This window comes from Rhyacophila brunnea, unplaced genomic scaffold (genome assembly GCF_057557595.1).
Source record: "Rhyacophila brunnea isolate RB1 unplaced genomic scaffold, BYU_Rbru_1.0 scaffold_4, whole genome shotgun sequence".
NCBI classification, from domain to species: Eukaryota; Metazoa; Arthropoda; class Insecta; order Trichoptera; family Rhyacophilidae; genus Rhyacophila; species Rhyacophila brunnea.
The window spans coordinates 27,209,613-27,234,052 of record NW_028233068.1 but is presented as its reverse complement, the minus strand read 5'-3'; the positions used below and the strand labels follow the sequence as shown (position 1 = coordinate 27,234,052).

The following is a 24,440-nucleotide window of genomic DNA, read 5'->3' as shown; positions in this document are numbered from 1 at the left end:
ATTTATTAATTAGTACAGTTGAAATTGTAAATTATCAAAAAAATGTCTCAAATTGCAAGCTTTGTATTTTTCCGCTAGGTGCCTCTTTAAAATAGGCTCGGAAGAAAATATTCCGTGAGAACATTAAGTATACTGAAATCGATAATTTTCAATGAACTTGTTTTTTAATAACACTGAAAATTATATGACATCATTTAAAAACATGATTTGAGTTACCCCATCTCCATCCGCCATGTATATGCAGCCGTGATTTGTGCATGGACGCTTTCCATAACGCTATAAACGTGACAGAATGAAAAGATTTTAGTGCCATATTTCTTTGTCCCGAAACGAAGCTGCATGGACCGATGTAGCAACCATGCACCTTAGTGCTTAAAGAAAGAGTTTTAGAAAATAAAAAAGCAAAGACTTGCTCTGCCGTCATTTATCTTTAATGATATGAAGTTTCCTCTCCACCCGCGTACTGAAACTCTGCCGAAACAGAGGAGTCAGGGGTTAAATGTGATGAATCTAAGGAGGGATCGGATTCATTTCATCCTCCATATAACGCAGCAAATTTTTCAAACGCCTCAAAGTTGGCCTTGGTTGATATCAAGTCGGCGTGACCAATTGGGCCTGTGTGTGGACAAACCCTGGCAAACAGCTCCGCTCGGTCGGATCAGCGGGCAGTCCCAGAGGACGTGTTCAGCATCTTGATGCGTAAGGCACATCTTCAAATCTCAGCAGAGGCGTCAGATGTATGCCCTCGATGGTGGTGTTGATCCCTCTCAAGAGGAGGGTGATCGATCCTTGTACTTGGATGTGCAGGTAAAGGGGCAGCATCTCTGCCAGGACAGGAGCGCGTCTGATAATGTCATTCTGTAGGCCTTTGTCAATGAGATCAGTGAGAGTCGCTGTCTGCTAATTAAAGTAATTCTTACTTTCGATAATGATATTCTAGGGTGGCATAGGCTGGAGGCGTAACCGGCAATCCCCGATTATGGAAATCATGATATTTTTTCTTTTATGATGAAATTTTGACATGGCCTGTGTAACGGAGTGGGGTAACTCAATGGTTACTAGTTCCATAATAATTTCAAATTGTAATTAAGTGAAGTCTCAGAACATTTGTTTATGTTTACATGTTGAAGTACAGCAAAAAATACTGAACAATTGAGAAGGGAATGAAGGTGGAGGAGGTGTTCCCATTTAAAACATCAGATGTCTACTTAACTGATGATAATGGTTTACGAATCTTTATTTCATGCGATTTTGTTATCTCATAATAAAACAAAACATGGAATAGTAATTTGAGAGACTTTATTTCATATTTCATCAACTTAAAAACGAATTAGCTTATAATATTCTAGCTAAATACATAAACATGCAACATTCTTATTTCAGTTCACCATAACAGCAGGCAGCTTATACTAAAGATGTCCAGATATCTGTTGGACAATTTATTTAAACAAGTGTCCAAGAAATGAGTAAGTAATACTTATTGAATCGACAATCTCATTCTTATATTTCAAAAGGATTCATCAGAATATAAAGAGCCCAAATTTTAGACATTGGCACTCCGAATATCGTAAAGTTTTCTTGGAGTTCTGTAAAATAAATAATAACATGGATTATTTTTAATATAATATTAATTTTTTTTTTCGACCATGTCCGATCCGAATAGGATCATATGGGCCTCCACAGAGTAGAGCAGGGGGAGGCAAACTTTTTGGATGGAGGGCCAAATTCAAGAATTCAAAATGAGCGGCGGGCCGCAAGTAAAATACCATTTTTAGATATACACTATTTAAATTATCACGAAAAATAAACATTACAAAAAAATTAATGAGAAGAATGAAACTGTTGTACATTTTTTAACATTTGATCACGATAAGTTGTTCGAATTAGTCTGAATTAAGGACATTGTAAAATTTGGAGATTTCTTCACGACGATGCAATTCTCTTAAATCAGTGTCACACTGCAGATCAATAATCTCAAGTTGTAGCTCTGTCGGTACACTATCAATTTATATTGAAAATGGATCGCGTACTATTGCTAAACATGTCTCAATTTTTCGGAAGTCACCAAATCTTTGTGAAAAATCGTCATTCAGAGCTTTAATAATTTTACCATATTCTTCAAATTTATATTCTGGTATATTCAGCAACTTCAAAGTTGGAAAGTGGTCCACGTTGTTATTCGATATTTGTCGAAGGAATAACTTGAGTTTTAATTGAAATCCATTCAAACTTTTTACCATATGGGCATATATATTTTTTTCCTTGCATCGCGGATTTAAAAGTATTTAAATGTGTCACGATGTTCAACGTAGAAAATAGTGGTTATATAGTGTGAGACGAGACGCAAGGAAGACGTACTGAGATAATACATTTACGAACAAATTTTAATCTATTGTCAATATTTAAAAAAAAATTATAAAAAAGTTATTCGTAATCAGAAGTACAATTAATGATGGCGGGCCGCAAAAAAATACCCGGCGGGCCGCAGTTTGCCCCCCCCTGGAGTAGAGGTTTGTATTAACAGATTTTGTTTTTTACGAGAAATGGATGTCAGCCACTTGCTCAACCTATTAGGTCCATACCCTGACTCACACAAATTGAAAAACAATATGTGTACTTGCCAGACCCAGGATTCAAACCTGAGACCCAGGGCGTGATAGTCCAATGCTTAAGCCGCGCGGCCACCGTGGGTGTGAATTAATTTTTACACATATGATTTCTGCTTATTGATTTCATAAAAATATCATTAACTCCATGAAATCCCCAAAAATGTAGGTACTGTAACAGTGACTTTGGTTTCATTTGCATAAACATTATTATATAGAAAAATCACAATTTAAAAATGGGTGACGTTTGTATCTATTTATGTACGAGTATCTTTCAAAAAATATAAAAATAGTATGAAATAATTATTATTGATACAAAATAGAATTATATATGTACATAAATAAAAATCGATTAAGTAACACATAAATTTTACCTGGTAACATTTGATTCAAGTTGGTTTTATTGAGTTTATCTCTAATCTGTATAAGTTTTTCCATCACCTTTTTGGTCATTAGATTTCTAAGCTCAATATCAGTAGGAGATAATTCTTTTGATGAGAATGGAAAATGTTCTGGAACAATAAGTAAATTTTTATTTTAAATATACATATTCACTGACCAAAATATAAGACTATTTTATTATTTAAAAATACTTAGTTGATCCAAATAATGTGTTCATATTTTAGGGTGCCATGACACCCGTTTGAGTATAACTTTACTGGGAACCCCAGATGTTCTGCATTGATTTGCATGCAGCTGGCAATATCAGCTATCGAGCTCTCTTTAGAATCTATCTATCAATATTAGATAAGGATACACACCAAGATACAATAAAATATTGCTTAACATTGTTAATCAAGTAAGTAACTACAATAATTATTAATTTTTGTTTGAATTAGGTACCTACCTACTAAGAGTAACTAAATAATAATATTTATATTCATTATTTGATAAGTTTAAAAAGATTGTTGGATATATTTTTATTTCTCTTACCACTGTCGTCATCACAAGTTACAAAACATAATGAATATGTTAAAGCTATTATGAGAAAAATATATTTTACATTATACATAATTATAAAATGCTTTAATCTTGACCGATATGCGTAGAACAGCAACAGTTACAAATATTAAACTGAATTTTAGCCCACTACTTCAGTTATTATATACTAACTGAATACTTGCCTGCTGCAATAATGTTTTCATTATTTCTTTTGCATAGAATGTAACAAGATTATCAATACCAAACTGCATCGTAAATAAAATTACTCGGAAAAGCGTTTCTGACAATTTTATGTACCAGAGAGAGCATAATAATATGCTATTATAAGTGTACTTATCATAATGTCCATGAAAACTAAACACTTCAGACATTATACGCAATCACACGCATACACAAGGGGAAATAGAAAAAAATTGAATTATTTAGGTGAACGGAATATTACTTCTTTTTTTCTTCGTCAGGGTCTCATGACTGAGGATCGTGGCTCGAATGATATGGCTGTTGAACAGCCTAAGAATGGATTAGTCCCACTCATCTCACAAACGGACACTAACGTTCCTAATAATTATAACCGTTGGGCCACATGCATTCTTTCTTGTAGATGCGACAACTTACAATAACTCATAGGTGTGGAGTGTCTGGTATGGAGAATGTATCTTGAAAAGTGCAGTATTCTGCGGTTGAAGCGACAAGATGCTATAAGTAAAAGTAGTAAGCAGAGTAAATGTGGATGTCAGTGGTACCTGCAAATATTCTTAACCCCACCCTTTCTCACCGCCTTAAAATTAATCTCCCCCAAATCATTTGCGTGTCAGTGTACGTGGTTATATGCAAAAAGTGTGTGTGTTTTTATAAGTCACATCACAGAAAAAAATATCGTTGGCTCTATGAGGTTTTTGCAACCCAACTTTATATATTCAGTTAGTAGGGTATTCAAGAAATTGGAGAATTGATGCGCTTGGTAAAGGACTGGGAGACATATCGTATGTTGTTTTTGGGCTGTCACCAAAATACAAAAACAAATAACTACTGTGTAATTCTCAAGATACCAAAAGACATGCTATCCCAAACTTTTGTCTTAGAAATCTGCAAATCCACATAAAATTTTACGTGTCATAAAACTTGTTTGGGTCTGAAATAATCTGCCGGTATATTATGTATATTATTATTAATGCTTTTGGGTCATGGTTTTGAAGATACAAATCTTTTCTAATTTATTATTAACAAAAAATGACTACAATTTCTTATCACTGACTTAAAATTATTGCCAGTTACTTTAATTTATTAAATAGGTTTACATTTCACTTGATTCATTGTATACAGTAGGTACTATAATAATATGTCTAAATAGGACAGCTTTGTAAGTATCCTTAGTCTAACGCAAATGGTAGATGTGTATCTAATTATTACTTAAATCGCATCCAGACCGAAGTAGGCGTTTCTGTTACATACTTATAATACTATTTTTTTTTGTGATCCTTAGTGATCGATTTCCAGACAGAATTGTAAAATAAATATTCTATTGATTTACTTTCCGAGATGATGTGAGTAAATATTTTACTACTTAGGTACTAATATGGGTGGTACAGGAACATCTGATTTTTTAGTAATGTCTCGTAAACCCTTTGCAAATTCTATACTTCGTCACACCACCTCCTGTAGGATTACTCACTAAGATTTTTCAATGTTTCATTGAATGTCAGTGGTTCTTTATTTTTGCTTCAATTTCATACATTTAGGCTCCATTTGTATAGAAGTTATAATATTGATGATCGTTGACCTCCAACAAAAGATTTTCTTAACATGTTGTTATTTCCTTGTTTAATCACCGAAAAATAGCAGGAAATAAAATAATAGTGTTATAATTTTTTGACTACCTGCTTTCGGGTCATGGTTTTGAAAACACAAAACATTTATTAAAAGTCATTATTTCTTATCACTGACAGTAAGTTATTGTAGGTTACTTATATTTATTAAATGAGTTTACATTTTACTTGTTTCTGTTTCTTTGTATACAATGCTACTTGTTGATAGTAAAATCATTTGTCCAAAGAGGACCTCGGCCACTCAAGCAGAGTCCTCCACTAGCTCATCATATCAGTAGTTAAGCATAATGAATGGTGATACGGGTAATTATTATAATTAGCATTCGATACCATATAGGTCTTTCCATTGTAGATTTGTGTGTTTTTGTGAGGTCTGGTATGTGTGACATGTGACAATTTCTATCAAGGGAAATAGAGGAGGTTGTAGCTAATGTGACATCACAAAACTATCACAATAGGTACATAATTTTAAAACAATGTATACCTACTTACTAGAAAAATCTTTTTTCGAAAAAAAAAAAATATGACACTCTGGGTCACAAACCCGCATCAACCGGATTTACGTCAACGTGATTTACCAATTGAGCCATGTGCGTCCAATCTAATTACAACAAAATTAACTGGCAGTTTTTACATTTCTGAAACGCTTAATTTGCGTTAATTTTAGCAGTCGGCTTTTGTGTTTTAAATCAAAGTATCACTTACCTTTATTATTAAATGGTAAAAAAGATTTTCTCTTATATATATGCATGCAGGATTTGAGGTGTTTTCAAATTATGTGTGTTCAATAAAGAATGTTACATTCTCAACGTCTTTATGAACGAGTTATTCATTGAATAAAAAAAATAGTTTAATAAACTTATTTTCTTGTGAGAAAAAAATATTCCATGAGAACATTATATTATACTGAAATCGATAATTTTAAATGAATTTGTTTTTTAATAACAGTCATGTGACGTCAAATTATGGAAATATTGATATTTTTTCTTTTATCTTGAAATTCAGACACGGCCTGTCTAATGGAGTGGAGTAACTCTGTTGGGCAGGCCATGTCTCGAGGATGGAAGACTCCAAACAACCAAAGAGGCCACTCTTCAACAGACCAAAAAGGAAAAGGAGGTTAAAAGAAAGTAGACTGCAGTGATTGAACTGCGTAGAAAATGACACACCATCCCTATAGGTAAGGCGGTGAAAAGAGCTTACGTTTCCTAGAAGCAGGTAGAATCCACATTGTGATGTGGTGATGATGATGATGAAATTTCAGATGTCATAAACTCAAGGCTTCAACGGTGCTAAAGCTAGTGTATGCAGTAAAAGAAAGAAAATTTTGTTTTTAATACTATTTATTTATTATTTCTTAAGGTTAATCTAAATTAAAAATACCTAATCTCTACATTGGCACAATTTACAACACGGAAAAATGATATTTAAAAAGTTTTTTACATTAGATTCTGTGGCGAAAGGGTGGAGGTAGACTGTGGAGATGCGACATAAATAGTGCACATTAAACTTTGTCAGTCATGCTTATTTGTTTTCATTGAACTAAGAAAAATTGAAAGCAAATGGGTATGTCTGCCAGTCTGCACTATTCGCCACTGATATCTATTAGTAAGACCAAATCTAGAGGATGTCTTTGCTATCATCAGTTTTGTTGAAAACACAAGGTGCATCCGAAAAGAGCTCCCTTGAAGCCGTGTGTTTGTTTGTATGTAGGTACACACACAAACTTTTAAGGAGTACACGTGAGAAATAGATTATCACATTGCTCAATCAAATTAAAGTTTTAAATCCAAATAAATTTTGCAAATTGAAAAATAAATAGGTAGGTACACAAAATTTTTGTTGACTATAAAGCTGTATTTGTAAAATTGTAGGTAAATTTAGAGAGTCCTAGTTATAATTATACAAGCAACTCTATGACATTTCAATTGGAGCATATTTCATGCCCTTCGACATTATGCAGCAAGGAATTTTTGGATTGTATATCTGGAGTTTTTTGCATATAAAATTGCAACATAATAATTAGAGAAAACATTGTATCCATGTTAGGTTGTATATATTTTATATGTTTGAAAGCATCCCTATAAAATTACAATAAAGTATAATTAAATATTTAAACATAATATTATGTTCAAACAAAATTTTACATCAGAGACGTATGTGGCAAAATAAAAACAAGAACATTAATTTTGCTGTGTTTTATTGTTATATTTTAAGTTAAGCACATGTTTACGATTAAAAATATAACCATGGACTACTGAAATTTGTGTTATTTATTTTGCCAAATGTGTTTCCTCTCTGCTGGAAAATTTAGTTTTTGCATATTTTATATGTATTGGCCTTAAAATAAGGACACCTTTGACATATCACATATTGACACAGTTTATTTCCAACCTATAAGACGTTGACATAGATACCATATTTTAATATCTTGTAGATCTCAATGAGACGAGTCTGAAGGTACACTGGTACAGACCTACAAACTTATCTGGAAAATGAGTTGGGGAGCCACTGTCGAAAACTACCCAATCACGACTCGTAACTGGCAAAATCTGACATTCGAATGACATTTTTCAATATGGCGTCCCATGGTAGTTTGTAGTTCCATTTTTGGCCATTCTCCAGATAAGTTTGTAGGTCTGTATACATAACTCAACTTGCCAAAAAAACGGACATATCATGTTTTGCCATCGAGCTACAGATTTAAGGTCTCTAAATTTTTTGTCGAGTGTCTATTTGAGAAAGGAAGAATAATATATATTTTTTATAAATGAAATGATTTGTGTTTTTTATTAATGTTTTCACATTTATTTATAGGAATATTGAAGCTGTCTAAGAAACAACCACCAATAATTATTTGGAGATGAATGCACTACTGGATTAAGCATACTACACTATATTATTAAAATAATATACTTAATAATAATCAATTTTTGCCAGTGTCATCCACGATATGATATCATATCGTAGATAGATATTACATCAACAATAGTGTTAAGTATAGCAATACATAATAAATACATAATTCTGGTTAAAATTTATTATATTATACTAAATGTTTATTGCTTCTAATGCTTAAATTAAAATATTAACAATTAATTATTGAATACCTACAATATTAAATCTTATTTCACACCTTACTTTAAAAGGAACTTCAGTAAATGTTCTAAATATTATTTAATACAACATAATTATACATCTGTATGTAATATGTCACTTATCAACATACAATTTATTCACACATAAATATAATATAATTATAATCATCACCGAACGCAACAGTAAAAATGTATTTTTGATTGATTGAATGATTTTAATGTAACAACACGTGAACATGAGTGAGTTTTCTTTGAATTATAATTGGATTGAGATAAACATAAGGGAACCAACTGTAAAATTGCTAAATGGAGATATTGAGCTTCAAAGTCTGTACATGTTTTTATATACTTTATGTAAATGTTGGGAACATGAAAACTATTAAATACTGTGACTATTATTAATATATTATCTCTATTACCAGTAAAAGAATATAAAATACAGTAATATATCTTAGGATATTAATCAATAATACAGTTGGTTCCTTTCCATTTTATAACATTTTCCATACAAACAATCACTAGAAACTATTTTACACAAATGAACCAACTGCTGATTCTCTTTTTTATTATTCCATATTATTACTTGCAAAGTTATCAACTATTTATTTATCATAAGACATCAAATTGCAAATAAATATTTGTATATCATTAATAACCTAAGCAAAATAACTTAAGGTAAAGATAGAGTACTCCATACCATCAAAGAAACCTTGACCTCTTGCCTCTCCTGACATTTTGATATTAACTATGACAGATACTTAGCTGTTCATTCTTTTTTCATAACAGAAAATTTGAGGTTTAGAACATTTGTCCGTTAAGCAAATAGAAAATAATGTAAATAAAATGGAAGCTAGAGCGAATTGAACTTGGATCTCTTTGGCAAATTGAAATTTGGATTTTTTTGAACAAGTTCCCATTCATAACTCAAAATACTTAAAAATGTTAGTTGGTTCCTTTCTGCTTATCACCATCCAATTGTTCATTCCATCTGTGATGATGTAAAATTTATTAATAATGAGAATGATTTTTAAAACAATTGCATAAAGTATCGAAACGATTACAATAATTATTGTTAATATTTACAGATACTTATACAGGAAAATCTTATCAACGATATACATAATATACACAGTAAAGAATTAAAATGGGTACCTACATAAGCCAGTTACGTGTTCTATCAGGATTATAAAAATATACTTACTATAATTTATTATTTTGTACATTGCTCTAATGCCGCGTTCTTACATCAACAAGAAATTGAAAGGAATGCTCATGTATTGATTTAAGTTGAACCGATAGTTGTAATTAAGACGGTGTCAAGTGAAACAAAAAAGTTTGACATGCCGATACGAGTTGTTATCGTCTCGGTTACTCTACGCAACTTGCTAGACAACCAGTTCACTCAAATAATGATTCACTGTTGAATCAACAAAAGTAGAAAGAACTCCAACTTCGTTCGATTACTGTCCTCACCTGTTAATTTACATTAACTGTCAACATACAGTTGAATGACAAAAATCTCTATACGAGAACGCGTCATTAGCAACATTGATTCGTACAGAATCCTACCAGTATCAGTTTTTCCTGTTTGAAGCCCATCAGTACTAAAAAATGAGACTTTCTTGTCGTTTCTTTTATTTTTTCATCTTATTTTGATTGTGTTTTTAATCCAAATAAGCCATTGATTTACCAAAGAGACTTTTAGCTGATTTGACATACGTTTAATGCATGCATATTTTTTGACATTTCGTAAAAAAATCAAGGTTGTTCATTGGTCGGCTTATTGGTAGGTTTGATGCAGCCAATGAGATGTTTGCTGATTAGTATGGAATATTCTGTAGCCAAAAAAGTTTTATATATCGCTAAGGGGCACGTAGGACTAAACTTGTACCCAGTATGATTTTCGCTTGTAAAGGCATCTCTATTAGCACAGGGCAAAATTTTAAATCTCATTGACATAAGGCTAGACCGAAACCACTTTGGATTACTATCTTATTTTCATTGTAATCTCGCTTTGAACATTGAACTCACCAAAGAAGTATCTGTTTTTCAATTATCTACACTCTGATAATTATCATTTTTACACGGGAATGTTGGTAATAATAGTGACATTGTGATTATTAAAATAAATTTATATGGTAATTTAATGAAAAAATGTTCCAATACTGACATCTACTTGTTAAAAATGAAATGTATTATTGTAGACCTACAAAATAATGCGCCATCTATGAATAGCTATTTAAATTTTATCAAGTTTAGAGTATTGTTACAAGTCGGTAAATAAAATAATATGTACTTATAAGAGTTAATAATAATAATTTTTATCGCCATACAAGTTATTTCAATAATTATTACTGGTCACTTTATTTCCTTTATAAAAGTCTCGAATATATTTATTTTTATAGGTATCAAGCTTGACTGAAAAGGTGAAACACTGAATACACGATAATGTAAAATCGTGCTTGCGAGGTCAAAACGGTGTAAAGGGAATTATGGCAAAAAAACGTTATTTAAGGGATTAAATTGCTTATAATTTCATTTGGAATATCCAAAAAATGCCATCAGCATTTCAGTTTCGTTTTTCTCTCTTTAAAGTTGAAAATTGTCCTACGATAGTACCCCTCAATATAATTGAATTAAAAAAATTATTTCATCACAATTATACTCTTTATCAGACAGACGGTGTTTCATATTTTCTTAATAAAATAAAGAAAAATCATATGTATGATATTAAAAGATTAACACATTTAAAATATTTCATCGATTTTGACAATAAATTACAATAAGTAAGTTGTTAAGTACATGAGGATATTAATTATGGTTAAAATAAAGTATCTAGAAATCAATTGCACCACTTCTTTATGACTATACAGCATTCGCAAGTAAATACAGTTATGGTCAGGGTTAAATAATGTATTCATACCTATTTGAGTAATCTTCTTGTTCACTAAGCAATATGGTTATAATATTATGACTTGCATGCCAATAAATAATGTTATCCGATGGTTCTTGAATACACATATTTGCCCCTGGACTGTACAATGTACACATCTAAGCCATTTATAATATGCTTAATAAATTATTATATTTTATTACAATCATGGTTATCTCTCTTCTCTAATAACTAAATATTGTCTCTTTAAGTCTCATTGTGAAGTATTGGAATACCGAAATCGCTTTCACTGCATCATTGAATAGTTGAGAGTTAAAATTTGAATGCATTTAATAATCTACCAAAACATATTTTGGGTAATTCCCCTAATACCCAAGTGGTTTGTAATTTTATGATTCTACCCACATGGTAGCGGGTAGATTATTATAATTACCCTTATAAAATGAATAGTCTTAACATACATTTCTGTCAAAATGGAATTGAAGTTACCGGTTTATTATTTTGTATTGTTATAGAATACTGCTTACCAAAAATACCAAAAATATTCCGCATGTTTTAAATTTTTTTATAATTTAATATCTTGACAAAGTTCTTGTAATCGGATGAAACTGGTCGTGATGATTATTAAAATTACCTATGTGAATTAAACACTGCATACTTTATTTTAATTATATCTTAATTCAAGACATTATTATTAGGTTGTGAATTAATTGTAGAAATATGAGCATTTTGATATCAAAAACCATTATATCATTATCATGCAATTATGTAGGTATAGCGCCTGTACACATGGATGGATTTACTGGCACCAATAGTGAGTATTTTAAGCTATCGCGATAATAACTGTTTACACATAAAAGTGTCTCAAGCATAAGCGAGACGTGATGTTGTTATTGTATGGTGCTATTTGAGCGGTTGTGAAAATTGGTAAACGTCAAAAATGTTTTGTGCGGTGTAGTTCATTTTTTTTACCGGCAGGTTTGCCACTATCGTTCTTCTGCGCAGGCGCAGGTATCTCACAAATTCCAATTACTGTCACATGAAAATTCAGAAGCTTCTGAACTTTTTTGATCGATACATGCAATCTTGCAATTTACACGACAATGCGTGTTTACACCTGCATTTTTTTGATATGGCCGCGGCCCGCGATAATACGTCTCTTAGCAGTAATTCCATGCATGTGTAAACGGGATATTAAGGCTATTTGTTTTAAGAGGGGTTAGAAGATATTTTTAGTATGCAGGTAAAATATTATAGCCTAGCATCAACATTCGAAAAGATATTTCGTATAATTATACATCCCTGCATTTTTTAAATACCTACTTTCCTTTATCCGTTCATTTTAAATAACAGATTGACCATCTAAAGTAGTCCAGAGTGATTCTAAACTTTTATATCAAATTTTAAAATATTAGATTGATTAACCAAATATGCTATAATCCTTTCAATACTGCCCAATAAAAAAATAAGTTTTTCTCCAAGAAAAAAATAAGTAGCTACAAATACTATTCACCACACTTTAGATATCTAGTAATTTAATGATTACTCTAAAAATCTAATCGAAATTCTTCCAAAGTGTCCATTCACTTATTAATTGTATGAAAACAGTTGATTATCTTATTTGGATAATGTATATTTTCAACAATACGCCATCATGTTAAAACCATTAGGTAGACTGTCTACATTTAGCCCTGGCATCCAGGTATTTTCTGAAACTAACAATGCACAATTCGTACGTGTCGTATTTACATGTTACACCCGCACTATAAAATATCTTGTCATCTGTTTCAGAACATTCAAATACTAAGATTAAATGTGGCTTATTTTTTACTAAGCTTTCGGTTTAATAATTACGAGCTTGATTTATCGTTTGTCTCTCCGTCATTTCTTCGAGCAGTCATTCGAAAAGCTCGTAAGTAAATTACATCACTATATTTTATAAGTCTCAGAGATATTCAGTTTTCTCTCCTATCTGATGCACATATTCTATTTGAATGGTGATTAATTATTATTGTTAATATCTGAGATTGTCCCTCAGGTGCGCCATCTTGGCGTATCCCACCTGCGAGCATTTCCCCCACCACGATCTCTCCAGGCAAACCTTTGCTGGTTTTAAGACAAAGCACTTCGTTTGGACGACGTTGAAGAAGAGTTGTCCAACCATGTTTGCTGAGTCAGTGTTGGCCAGCTTCAGACATGACCGGAATCTGGAAATACAAAAAAATATGAATTAATTCTGCCCCAATCAATTTTATCGACAATAAGTTTTGAACACAACAGACTGCAACACATCAGTAGCAACAATCACAGAGACACACCAGTTTTGATAAAATCGCGTAGATATATTGTGACATCACCGGGAATCGAAAACTGACCCACCGGATGAGAAACCAGTGCCTTATACATTAGACCAGTGTTCTTCAACCTTTTAACACCCGCGGCCCGGTGAACATAGGAGAAATATTTCGCGGACCGGAAAAAGCCAGATATATCTAATAACCATAATAGGTAGAACTTTATTTATTAAATCTTATGTTTTAAATTTACAACTTTTGGTTTGTGGCACATCTGCTGCTGCTTCTTTGTAAGCAAATTTGATATACATGGTTGTAGCATTATTTCTGAGAGACAAAGCGCTGCATTAACATCCATTCGATTTCTCTGTTTGGTTTTATTACTGACATCGATGAAAAAGTCTTTTCACATAGATAGGAAGTCGACAAAATTACCAATTATCTGATCTTTATAATAAATTCAGAGATGGATATTATTTATCAAAGGATATCCGAAATTGAGACACCAGAGTGACAGCAGAAGATAGCTCGATCAGCTTTTCTTTGTCACGAGGATCAAGTGCATATGATTTAATATCGTCCAAAAAGGGATTATTAATCCAGTGGTTAGAGGTTCGCCTTTACGTAGATCTTAATTTTCAGATAAATGTTTATTAAAGTTTTCAGCTAACGCTTTTAAATGTTGGCTGATGATGTTGAATGACTTTCAGGTTAATAATCAACAGCATTCAAAAATTCTCCTAGCATTTCATCCAGTGCGAATTCCCCGAATCGTGTAGCGATATTATAGACGGTTGATAGCATGGTGAAAGCTTTCGCGGACCGGTAATAAATTCTTGCGGACCGGCGCCGGTTGAAGAGCACTGCATTAGACTACGAAGGCCGTATTGAAGTAAGGTTGTACATCGGTGCATATTATATCAATTGAATTATGGTTAATCCAGGTCGAGACTTTTATTTAGTTCGTCTTTTCAGCTTTTTAAAATTCCGTCTAATACTTTCTTTCGTCAGTATAATTTCGATTGTCGTCAGATTTATCTTTCTTTTCTAATTTTTCCATGTATTATGTTACTTACTAAATTATTGCTTTTGGAAAAAAATAGTTTGGTGGGCTTTAAAATCCTGGGACATTGTGCGTCCTGGTTGAAGTTCATCCGAGGTCCGTGCACGGCAGTGTTGCCAACCGTACTATAATTATAGTATTTGTACTATAATTTTGGTCCGTGTACTATGTACGATATAAAACAGGTATAGTACGCCCAAAATACAATAATTTTGATAATCGGAAAAAAATATGTAAAAAGTAGGTACTAAAATTTCGATAAATTGTTGCAAAGTACTATAATTTCGCAATATAAGAAGATTTGTAGAACTTGGAACAAAAATTGCTTGAAAAACGTAAAAAAATCCTTTGACTTTGGTTTAAAATGAAATTTGTTGAATTTATCGTTAAGCATTTTTGGTCGGAAGAGATGCCTAAATAGGGGTCTCGGAGTTTCTCAAATTCTCCGTTATTTTTTCTTCTGAGAAACAAAAAGCCTATACATTTTCAACAGATTGCAACGCATACTATATTTTTTCCCTAAATACTATAATTTTGGAGGCTCTGTACTATAATCCCACTTTGGAAAGATGGCAACACTGGTGCACGGTCTTCTTTACCGGGACTATAACGAGCGAATAGGGATGGTTGGCAGACCCTATTCATAATGTCTTTTGATTGGTAAGTTACGAAAAATAACAAATTAAACCTGGTATACGGTGTGACCTGTAATGTGTTAAGACTATTAATATTCTTTTGTAATTAAGATAGTATATATTGTTAAATATATTCTAATGTATCGAAATCCTACATATACGCTTGTTTCCCATGATGAATCCGTGTTAGCTTTTCCAACCGATGGATTAGTTTGTAGGAATCGTTTGATCTGACATCTTTGGCAGAGTGACGTATAAAAAGAAAAAAAGGGGGAAAGAATAAATCCTTTGTAATGAGGGAAACTTGATTTATATATTTATATTTATAATACCTATGTATAGTTTCAAATAATACCTATTCTCTGGATTTATAAAACAAAATACTTTGTTTCAATAAACATATTAACCGTTCTCAAGTGTCCGTTTTGTTGCACCTCGCAATGAGGTCAAAAAAAATCCACATAAAGCTGATCAAATGGCTAGAAGCTCTTCATCGGTAAATCCTAAATGGTTACATGTAAATTGTACGTATTACACTAGTTCATTACGCATAGCCAGAAAGAAATGGCCGTATCAAAAATACGCATGATTCGTGGAATATGTACAGTGACGTCCCGTGGGGGTAGGCAGATTGAGCGTCGCTTGGGGGCGGTAGTTACTCGAAGGGCGGCAAATCGAGAAGAATCATTAGATATATATTACATTAGAAATTAATACTTAAACTTAGTAACATAAAAGGTTTGACAGGACTGTAGATTTGTAGTCCAGTTTACTTCCATTTTCCTTGGACGTCACATCCTTGATGACCAGAAATGACACGTGCAGATTTGCGAATCATATTTGAATTATAGGTAGGTACATACTTACATAATTAATTTACCTAAATACCTACTTATGCCAGTGACTCGCGAGTTTCGAAAGTTGTCAGGTGTATATTTAAATGCATACGAAGCCGTGGATTCGCAATATTGTCTGTTAAAGTACAGATGGCATTTTAATTAGATTTCTATATATTTTGTTAGTAATATGTCCATATAGCACATTTCTTAAAAATTGGAGTCATGAAAGGATGATAAAAATTACTGTATAAAAAATGGGGCGGTATTATGGCGATGCCTAGGGGTGGCATTTTGTCTAAGGACGTCTCTGAGTAAGTATGTATGACAAACAGTAAAATTCCATTTTTATTAGATCCAATAAGAACATTAATTATTTGATATTTGATAGGTACGACTTAATACTTACGAGCACCCATCAGAAATTTGTGTAAATTATACGGTATGATTGTATTTCTGATTTTCTTGCCTACCTATTTCTTCAGTCTTTCCCTTGTATAATGGTAGTATGTATTACGTAATTGTCAGATATGAATCTCATGTCAATACTACACGGCCATCTAATCCAATACAATATCTCACGGTAAACTGTGATACGGCTAACTGCATATGTACATATTTCCGGATACGAACAAAATAGCGTTAAAAAGCCCTCCTATCGGTCACGACAAAAAAATCCAAATGCCTTTTTGGTAATTCAATTATGGTTTAATAATTTAGTCAATGTAGTATGTAATAATTACAAGATAAAAAGAACTTTTTATATACTTAGCACGTTTTTAAATTTTCTGTTGAGTCATATAAACTTGAAAATTCTATGTATTAATAAATACTTTTTTGTGTACTTGATAGAAATACTTACTGAATAAATATAGAATACTGAAATGTCATTTTGACATTTCATATTGATTTCTATAATAACGCACGTATATGTTAATAATTTAGTTGCTAGGACCACCCCCTTAGCAACCAATAATAGTGTATTACTTTTTACGGATTTCTTCCGAAATAATTTTTCATACAAAACAGAATTAACTGACAATGAATTCAATTCTACTTAAAGATGGCTAAAAATATTTAAAAAATGCATTGGCATCGTGTTCTGATATATTCTAAAAGTTTCAAATGTCTAACTAGTCGGGAAGTTATTTAAAAATTGATTGCAAGATTTGTACTGGAAAAACAACCACCGGTAAAACAAGAATACGAGCTGATAAAAACGTGGTAAAATAGAATTAGTTTATTTTTTTCTTTTTGGCCACGACCAATTGTCATATTATTATTCGCTGCAGTTTCAATTCATTCTAAAATTATGAACTTATTACTTAATTCGTACCTATTTTATGTTTACTAGATTTTTTTAAAAATATATTCTCCCGACTTCCTAACAAATCTTTGATCGTGATTTACTACCTACATAAAAGTAACCACATGCCCACTTACAATAAATACTATTGCGACTTTGTCCTTTGTGAAATAAAAGCGTAACTAAGGTAATTTAGGATTCTGTGGCCAACCATACACCTACTTCATTTTATTTACCTATAGATTGACATATTATATAACTGATAAAGCAGTTTGATTATATAAAAATAGAACAGAGAAAATTCTAGGTAGATTCCTACCCACACATGGAAGTAAAATTAATTAACTGTGCATATTATAATATATAATAATATTATGTATATTCATGCAGGATTTAATCATCAAATACTAGTGATAATAATAATAACTAAATAGTATGTAATGATTATATTGAGTATCTATTGTATATACCAGTAGTCGGCAAACCGCGGCTCGCGAGCCACATGCGGCTTTTTGGTCCCTTGAGTGCGGCTCTACCACAAATGCCCTCTGCATATACATAAGGAGAGCGGAGGTGGGAATTTTACACACCATGCCCTATTTGACATGGCTACAAAGAAGAAGTAAAGGAAAATGGATGAGGAAAACCGTGGATTTAAAGTTGAATGGACCGAGACTTTCGCGTTTATTCAAAACTTAGAAATGACTTACCGACCTGTATTATTTGTCGAAAAAAAATGGCGCATAACATGAAGTCAAATTTGGCATTGAATATCCTGTCGATGATTCAAGGAAGAGAGCAGTTGAGGAACTTTAGAAGAGTCAAGAAAAATCAAGTTCTGTATTTAATTACTGAACACAATCTTCCAACAATGTTAATATTCCATGTTTTGTGGTTAGTAAAGAGATTTCTAACATAGAAAATCAAGAGTTCAAATCATTGAGAAGTCGTTTTATTGATGAGAACCTGGAATTAGGTTTAAAATTAAAAGCATCAACATACAACTCTGACTATTGATACCTAACTTATAATTTAATTTTTATCAATAAATAAGTTCATTATTAAGTATGATATCAAGTTTTATTCAGTGTACCTATAGTTTAATTAAGACTTAAATCTTTAATTAAAGTTTATAAGTTAATAAACAGTGTACCTACATATTATAATATAATTTCAGTTTAAGATATTTGGCTCTCAAAAGAAATCTCGATCGTTGTACTGTTGATATTTGGCTCTTTTGACTAATGAGTTTGCCGACCACTGGTATATACCTATCTATATAATCTTATTTCTTCTTTTTAATTAAATTCTTAAGCACCTAAATACCTAAATTGGGGGAAATACCTGTGGTATTAAGTCAATGTATGATCTGAAAAATTAATAATTCAAAGATAGGTAAATATAAACTTTCCGAATTTTTTTCATAGGTTAAATCAAATAAAATTAAATGATAAACGTATTTGGTGGTTAGTTTTATGAAAGTGACTATTGCAAAATTGAGAAATTAATGGTTTAAAGAAGAAAAATAACAGGTATGAGACGACAGATATGTGCCAAATTTATAACCAAATATAAAAAGGTATGTAAATTGTTCTTATTATTTTATCAATAATAATAAAATTAATAAACAACAACGTATTACAACGTAGGTATATACATCTTTATTATAAACGTTTTTCATGTGCCTCTATCAAATCTCCATATAGGTATATATATATTTTTATATACATTAAAAAATAGGGTAGTTATATTCTACGTCGGTAAGTACATACAATCTGTATTACTTCTCTATGACAAAATGTTATTTAATTTTCGAATGGTGTTTGAACGTAATAAATGGTTGGAAATGGAAAGCTAAAATTCCAGCAACACTGCAAAAGCGGAAACCCCCGTTCTTAAAACTTGGCAAAGTATTTAGGTACGTAGGTGCATTTCACTCCACAAAAAAAACTACAAACGTTGCACCCTCTCGCCACACGAGGCGCTTTTCTTTGTGGGGGCGCCAATTAAGAATCAAAAGCCAGATATAATGGTCAGTAAAAGAAATAGAGTAAAACATATCGAATGCCTTTGTTACTAATGATGTGGTTTAAGCACTTCTAAGATGGGATTAAACACGATCTTAAGAATAGTTAGACACATACTTAATCATGTAAGTACATTGTTTTAGAAAACAATGTGAGAAATTCCGTCTTAAATAGAAATGCGATCGTTTTTCTTTGTATATCAAAATCACGATATCTATATTGGTATGGGTATATCGTGGAGTAGACGTTAAAATGCTTGCCTCTTGATCCGAGATTTGCGGATTTGAATCAAATTTAAAGACCCAAAATTACTAAAGCCGGTGTCTATCTGTTTCATATTTCAGATATTGATATTCATATGGCGAAAATTACACTCGTACTTTAAGATTTATATTTCAATTTAAAAATAGCACCTTGCATTATTGTTACATTTTTTTATACAACGAATCATCATGATGGTACTCATTATGGTACTCATTATGGTACTCACGCAATATAGCAAATAATAATACGTAAGAATATAATCGAAACAAAACGTCGCCAGCAGGCCATCATTTTAATTAATAAATAATGTAATACAATAAGTTTATAGAATCGTCTTTCTTTACTCCAAATTTCGTTTGAAGTCATATCCAATGAGAAACTTGCCAAAATATTGCGACACTAAAGCAAATCGTTTTTTCAACCACTGTATTAGGTATAATAATTATAGTCTAAATTACTCTAAATGTTATTAAATGTTTTTTTTAAATCGCTTATCAGTACAGAAACCTTCAGAGATGCAGAGATGTTGAGACGAATGGAGAGATATTACAACGAAGACATTTAAAAATGATCACGAACCTCAACAGTTATGTAGGTATACAAAAAGAAATATGTAACTTAATTTAATTGCAAGTGTTTTACAGCGAAAATATGCTCCCAACAATTATATTTATTTTGCTTATGTGCCTAACTTTATGTATTTATGATTCTTAACATACGTAGATATATAATACGTAGATATAATAAATTATATTTTGTTTCCTTCAATTTTGTAATGAACAATTTCTTTTATTCAACGAATATTCACTATTTAACATGAAATATATTGTGCATTTTATTTTGGTTTTCTTTTGTTTGAATTTTACTGCTGAATTATTTCCATTTGACATTATTGAGTAGGTACATTCAGTTAATTTGATATTAAAAAATGTAATTATTTTCGATCATTATTGATTATGATTATTTTGACCTCATGCAAAGCCGGCTATTTCAGCTAGTTATTATATACAAAGTTAGCACCATGTCTGTATACGCATTTTGGTTGTAAACGAGAAGCATTGTCTATGAATATGAACTTCATAATACCTAAACATTCTGGCAAATACTTAGGCTAAACAGAAAATATGGCATATTCATAAATAACCAGAAAAAACATATTTTTATGATGAAAATACGGTGTTTTTAAGGCCAAAAATAATGATTTTATGGCTTGGAAACTATTAAGATAAGAAAAAACGTACACAGCCATATTTACACCCCTACAATATTTCAGGGTGAACATTTTTGTGAATAAAAATATACCGCGGACGTAGCAATGCGTGCTGCGCTGCGCTTCCTGGTAAACGACGTCGCGGGCGTCGACGTCGCAGCCTTTATTATGTCTAAAATATACTGCCCATTTAATATAAAAATAATCTTATTTTGTTTTAATTTTATAATAAACGATCCTATTAGCAAAATATTAATTTATTAAGTGCACGCCGAACAGTTTGTCCTTCATAACTTTGGTATTACAGCACTTGACTTAGCGATAAAGTTTTAAGTGTGGTTAAATTGGCAACCATTCATGAATAATTAATATTGCATTTCCTTCGAATTTTGCTATACTGTACGTAATAAATAGCGTTGGTCGCGATCATAGAGGGATCTTTCAAATTCAAAGATCACCATATAGACGAAAATACTATGATTGTTGTTGGAATAGACGGGTTATGATAAGGTTGTAATGTATATTGAGTTAGCTATCTTTCAATTCGGCGTGTTTTGTCGTAGAATTACAATCCGTTTATACAATATCATGCCTCGTACTGTTAAACGTTATATTATGAGCCCTTCCTCACGAAAAATTCCGGAGATTAAGTATGAACACCGTAGATGCATTAGTACCAAAATTCCCTCTAGATAACCCTGATCTATGCATACACACTTTTCGCCGGAGAGTAATATCGCCCCCCGCATAAAAATGATTAATAAGGTAAACATGTGAAAGCCAGTTGCCCTGGACCAAGTTCTTGAAGCAGGGCTATTTTTATTATTTTATGACCCGATCCAAAGAACACGAAGCGAGCCGACTGTATTCAAATATTGGATGCGCATTTTGTTTACGTGACAACTTTAAGCCATATTATGATACATAATGTAACTATTGAAAATAATATATTCTTTAAGAGCGTACTTCAGTGAAACGGCAAATTATTTTCAACAGTAGGTGCGACGAAATTTCTCACTAGTCGCCAATCGGAGACGGATAGTCGAGGTGTCCGCACGTCGATTTGTTGTGTCATGGCGTCGGATGAAAATATCGTATAAAGATGACTAAAAAACTTTACGTATGTACTTAAAAAAGAAAAAATGTCAATGAATATATTATTAATAGTAATATAACAATAAACATAACATTAAATATACGCATGTTGGATTTTTATGATAAATTATATTTCGTTCGGCACGCGTCATTTGCACAATCCGCGCATCGCCTAGCCACGATCTTTTTAGACCATGCCTCAACTAAAGTATAGCCTTAACAAGTGTTTTACCTCAGCAGTTCCCGACAATTTTGTATTCCTTTATCCCCCCGTAAGATAGGAAAATCATTACCGCGACCCGTTTTCTAAAATGTTGAGTAATTTGTATAAAAAAACTGATTTGTTTGTTGCTGTTAACACAAATGAAAGTTGTTTATACTTAGTGAATGCCATGTTTTCTTCAAATTAATCTGCAAATCTAAATTACTCGTACATTATTTGATCATTAGCATTCAGGTTCGCTTTCATATATTTATCTCTAGAAGAAGATTTTCGTCAACGTATGGTGTAACTACCTACCAAGTAGAAGGTAAGTACTACTTTTAAATAAACAGAAGAATAAATAAGATTTAACGGATAGTTTTTGGTAGGTATCTAATATTAAACGCACTGGCACATTTGGTATTAAGACTGTCGCTGCATGTTCTTTCTTCTCCTTCCATCCTCGACGTGTCGGGCCAGCGCTATCTTTAGATTAATAAAGCCTAAACATATCATTTTTCACAAACAACGAGTGGTCCACTGTGCAGCTGCCAAAATCAGATCCCAAATTGCTTGACATATTGATTCGCCCTGTCTCGTTTCAAATTGAATTATAAAAAATCTCAAATCAAATATATTATTATCTATCAGTGTTATTTATAAATAATATACATTCCTGTTATATATCAGCTGTCAAAGTCAGACTAGTCCTTCACACAGAAAACGGTGGTAATATCTATTTTCAAAAAATATGTACCATTAATCTATGCATTATATTTGTAGAAGGTGTGTTAATGCTAGTGTATTATTTATCATATTGTAACTCATCTATCCAAATCAAATCATTCCCTGTGTGAACACGACAAACGCGTCAGTATGAGCACTCTATAGAACAATGGCAGGCAGTCACAGGTCATTTGTAGACAACAACGGGAGGGGCAGAAAAAGTAGGACTAGTCGTTATGAATGTATCGGCTTTCTACTTGAGTCAACAATGGTCGGGCTCATTGCAGAGGCCAATTCCAAGATTCAAGGGAATGGTTCATCAGTCTTGAAATTGGCCACTACAACATGCCAGAATCATTGAAATGAAAAAATAATAAAGGAAACCACACGATGACTGGCCTCATCCGAAGTTATATTAATTATATTCATTCAATGAAACCTAATAACAAAATCAAGATATAAAAAAAAAATGTGGGGACATGCTCAGCGTACGTCAAAATGGAGCTTTTATGCTATCTTCAAAGCATGATCCTGGACATTCCTTAAACGTTATAGATAATCTATTTACATAATTTTGAAGCCTTATTATCCTTTATATTTATTTTAAACATTTGATGACTGCATAAAGTATTTTTATTGCATACAATAGTATTCTTTTAAACGTGTTTGAACATGTACCGTTTAAAAAAAAAATCGGTTATGTACATGTTCACACACGCGCGTTAACATGATCTTACTCCCTACTTCATATATCGTTTGTCAATTTATGGCTACGGCTGTATGTTTTAGCTTAGCCACTGGGAAATGCCAATAGAAATGGCGTATTTCAAAAAAATACTACCTTATTCTTAGGTCAATAATTATTATAAAGCAAACATTATTCGTAGAATGTTTATCACATTTGAATGCTCAAAGACATAGCTTATAATCAGTATCTTTAAAATTATCTTTAAATGTGTAAATCTTGCCCATTTTTTGAATAATAAAATGCCTAACTCTTGTCAAATTTGGTCACAGAGATTATCAATATAATGTTTTATCGTAAATATTTTACTATAATAATGTCGACATAAATTTTACTAATAGTTTTATAAATGCTTTTAAAAATTAATAAATATAAAAAATCTTAACACCACTTCACATGGACGTACTGAAATATGACTATATTCTAAAACATTAGAGCGAGAGGTTTTAAAGAATACTATTTTATGTAATACTTTATGCAGGCATCAAATGTTTAAAATATATAAAGGATAATAAGGCTTCAAAATTATGTAAATAGATTATCTACAACGTTTAAGGAATGTCCAGGATCATGCTTTTAAAATGGCATAAAAGCTCCATTTTAAGTTAGACTCTGTGCTTAGTATAGTTGTGAAGGTATTATATTATTATAAACTAAACTAAACCAATCGTA

The 24,440-nt window shown here is 31.9% G+C and overlaps 1 protein-coding gene across 4 annotated transcripts in view; it reads right to left on the bottom strand.

Annotated features, from left to right (window-relative positions):
- Nucleotides 1-11,932: 11,932 nt before the first annotated feature.
- The window catches only part of LOC147067180 (uncharacterized), a 72,267-nt gene continuing 59,759 nt past the window's right edge, over nucleotides 11,933-24,440 (bottom strand). For 3 of the 4 annotated variants that reach the window (XM_085954897.1, XM_085954898.1, XM_085954900.1), the window contains exon 5: nucleotides 11,933-13,572. In XM_085954897.1, the coding sequence (XP_085811023.1) occupies nucleotides 13,380-13,572 (193 nt within the window). In that variant the 3' untranslated portion in view covers nucleotides 11,933-13,379. The remainder of the gene's footprint in view (nucleotides 13,573-24,440) is intronic. The other variant, XM_085954899.1, reaches the window with a different exon arrangement.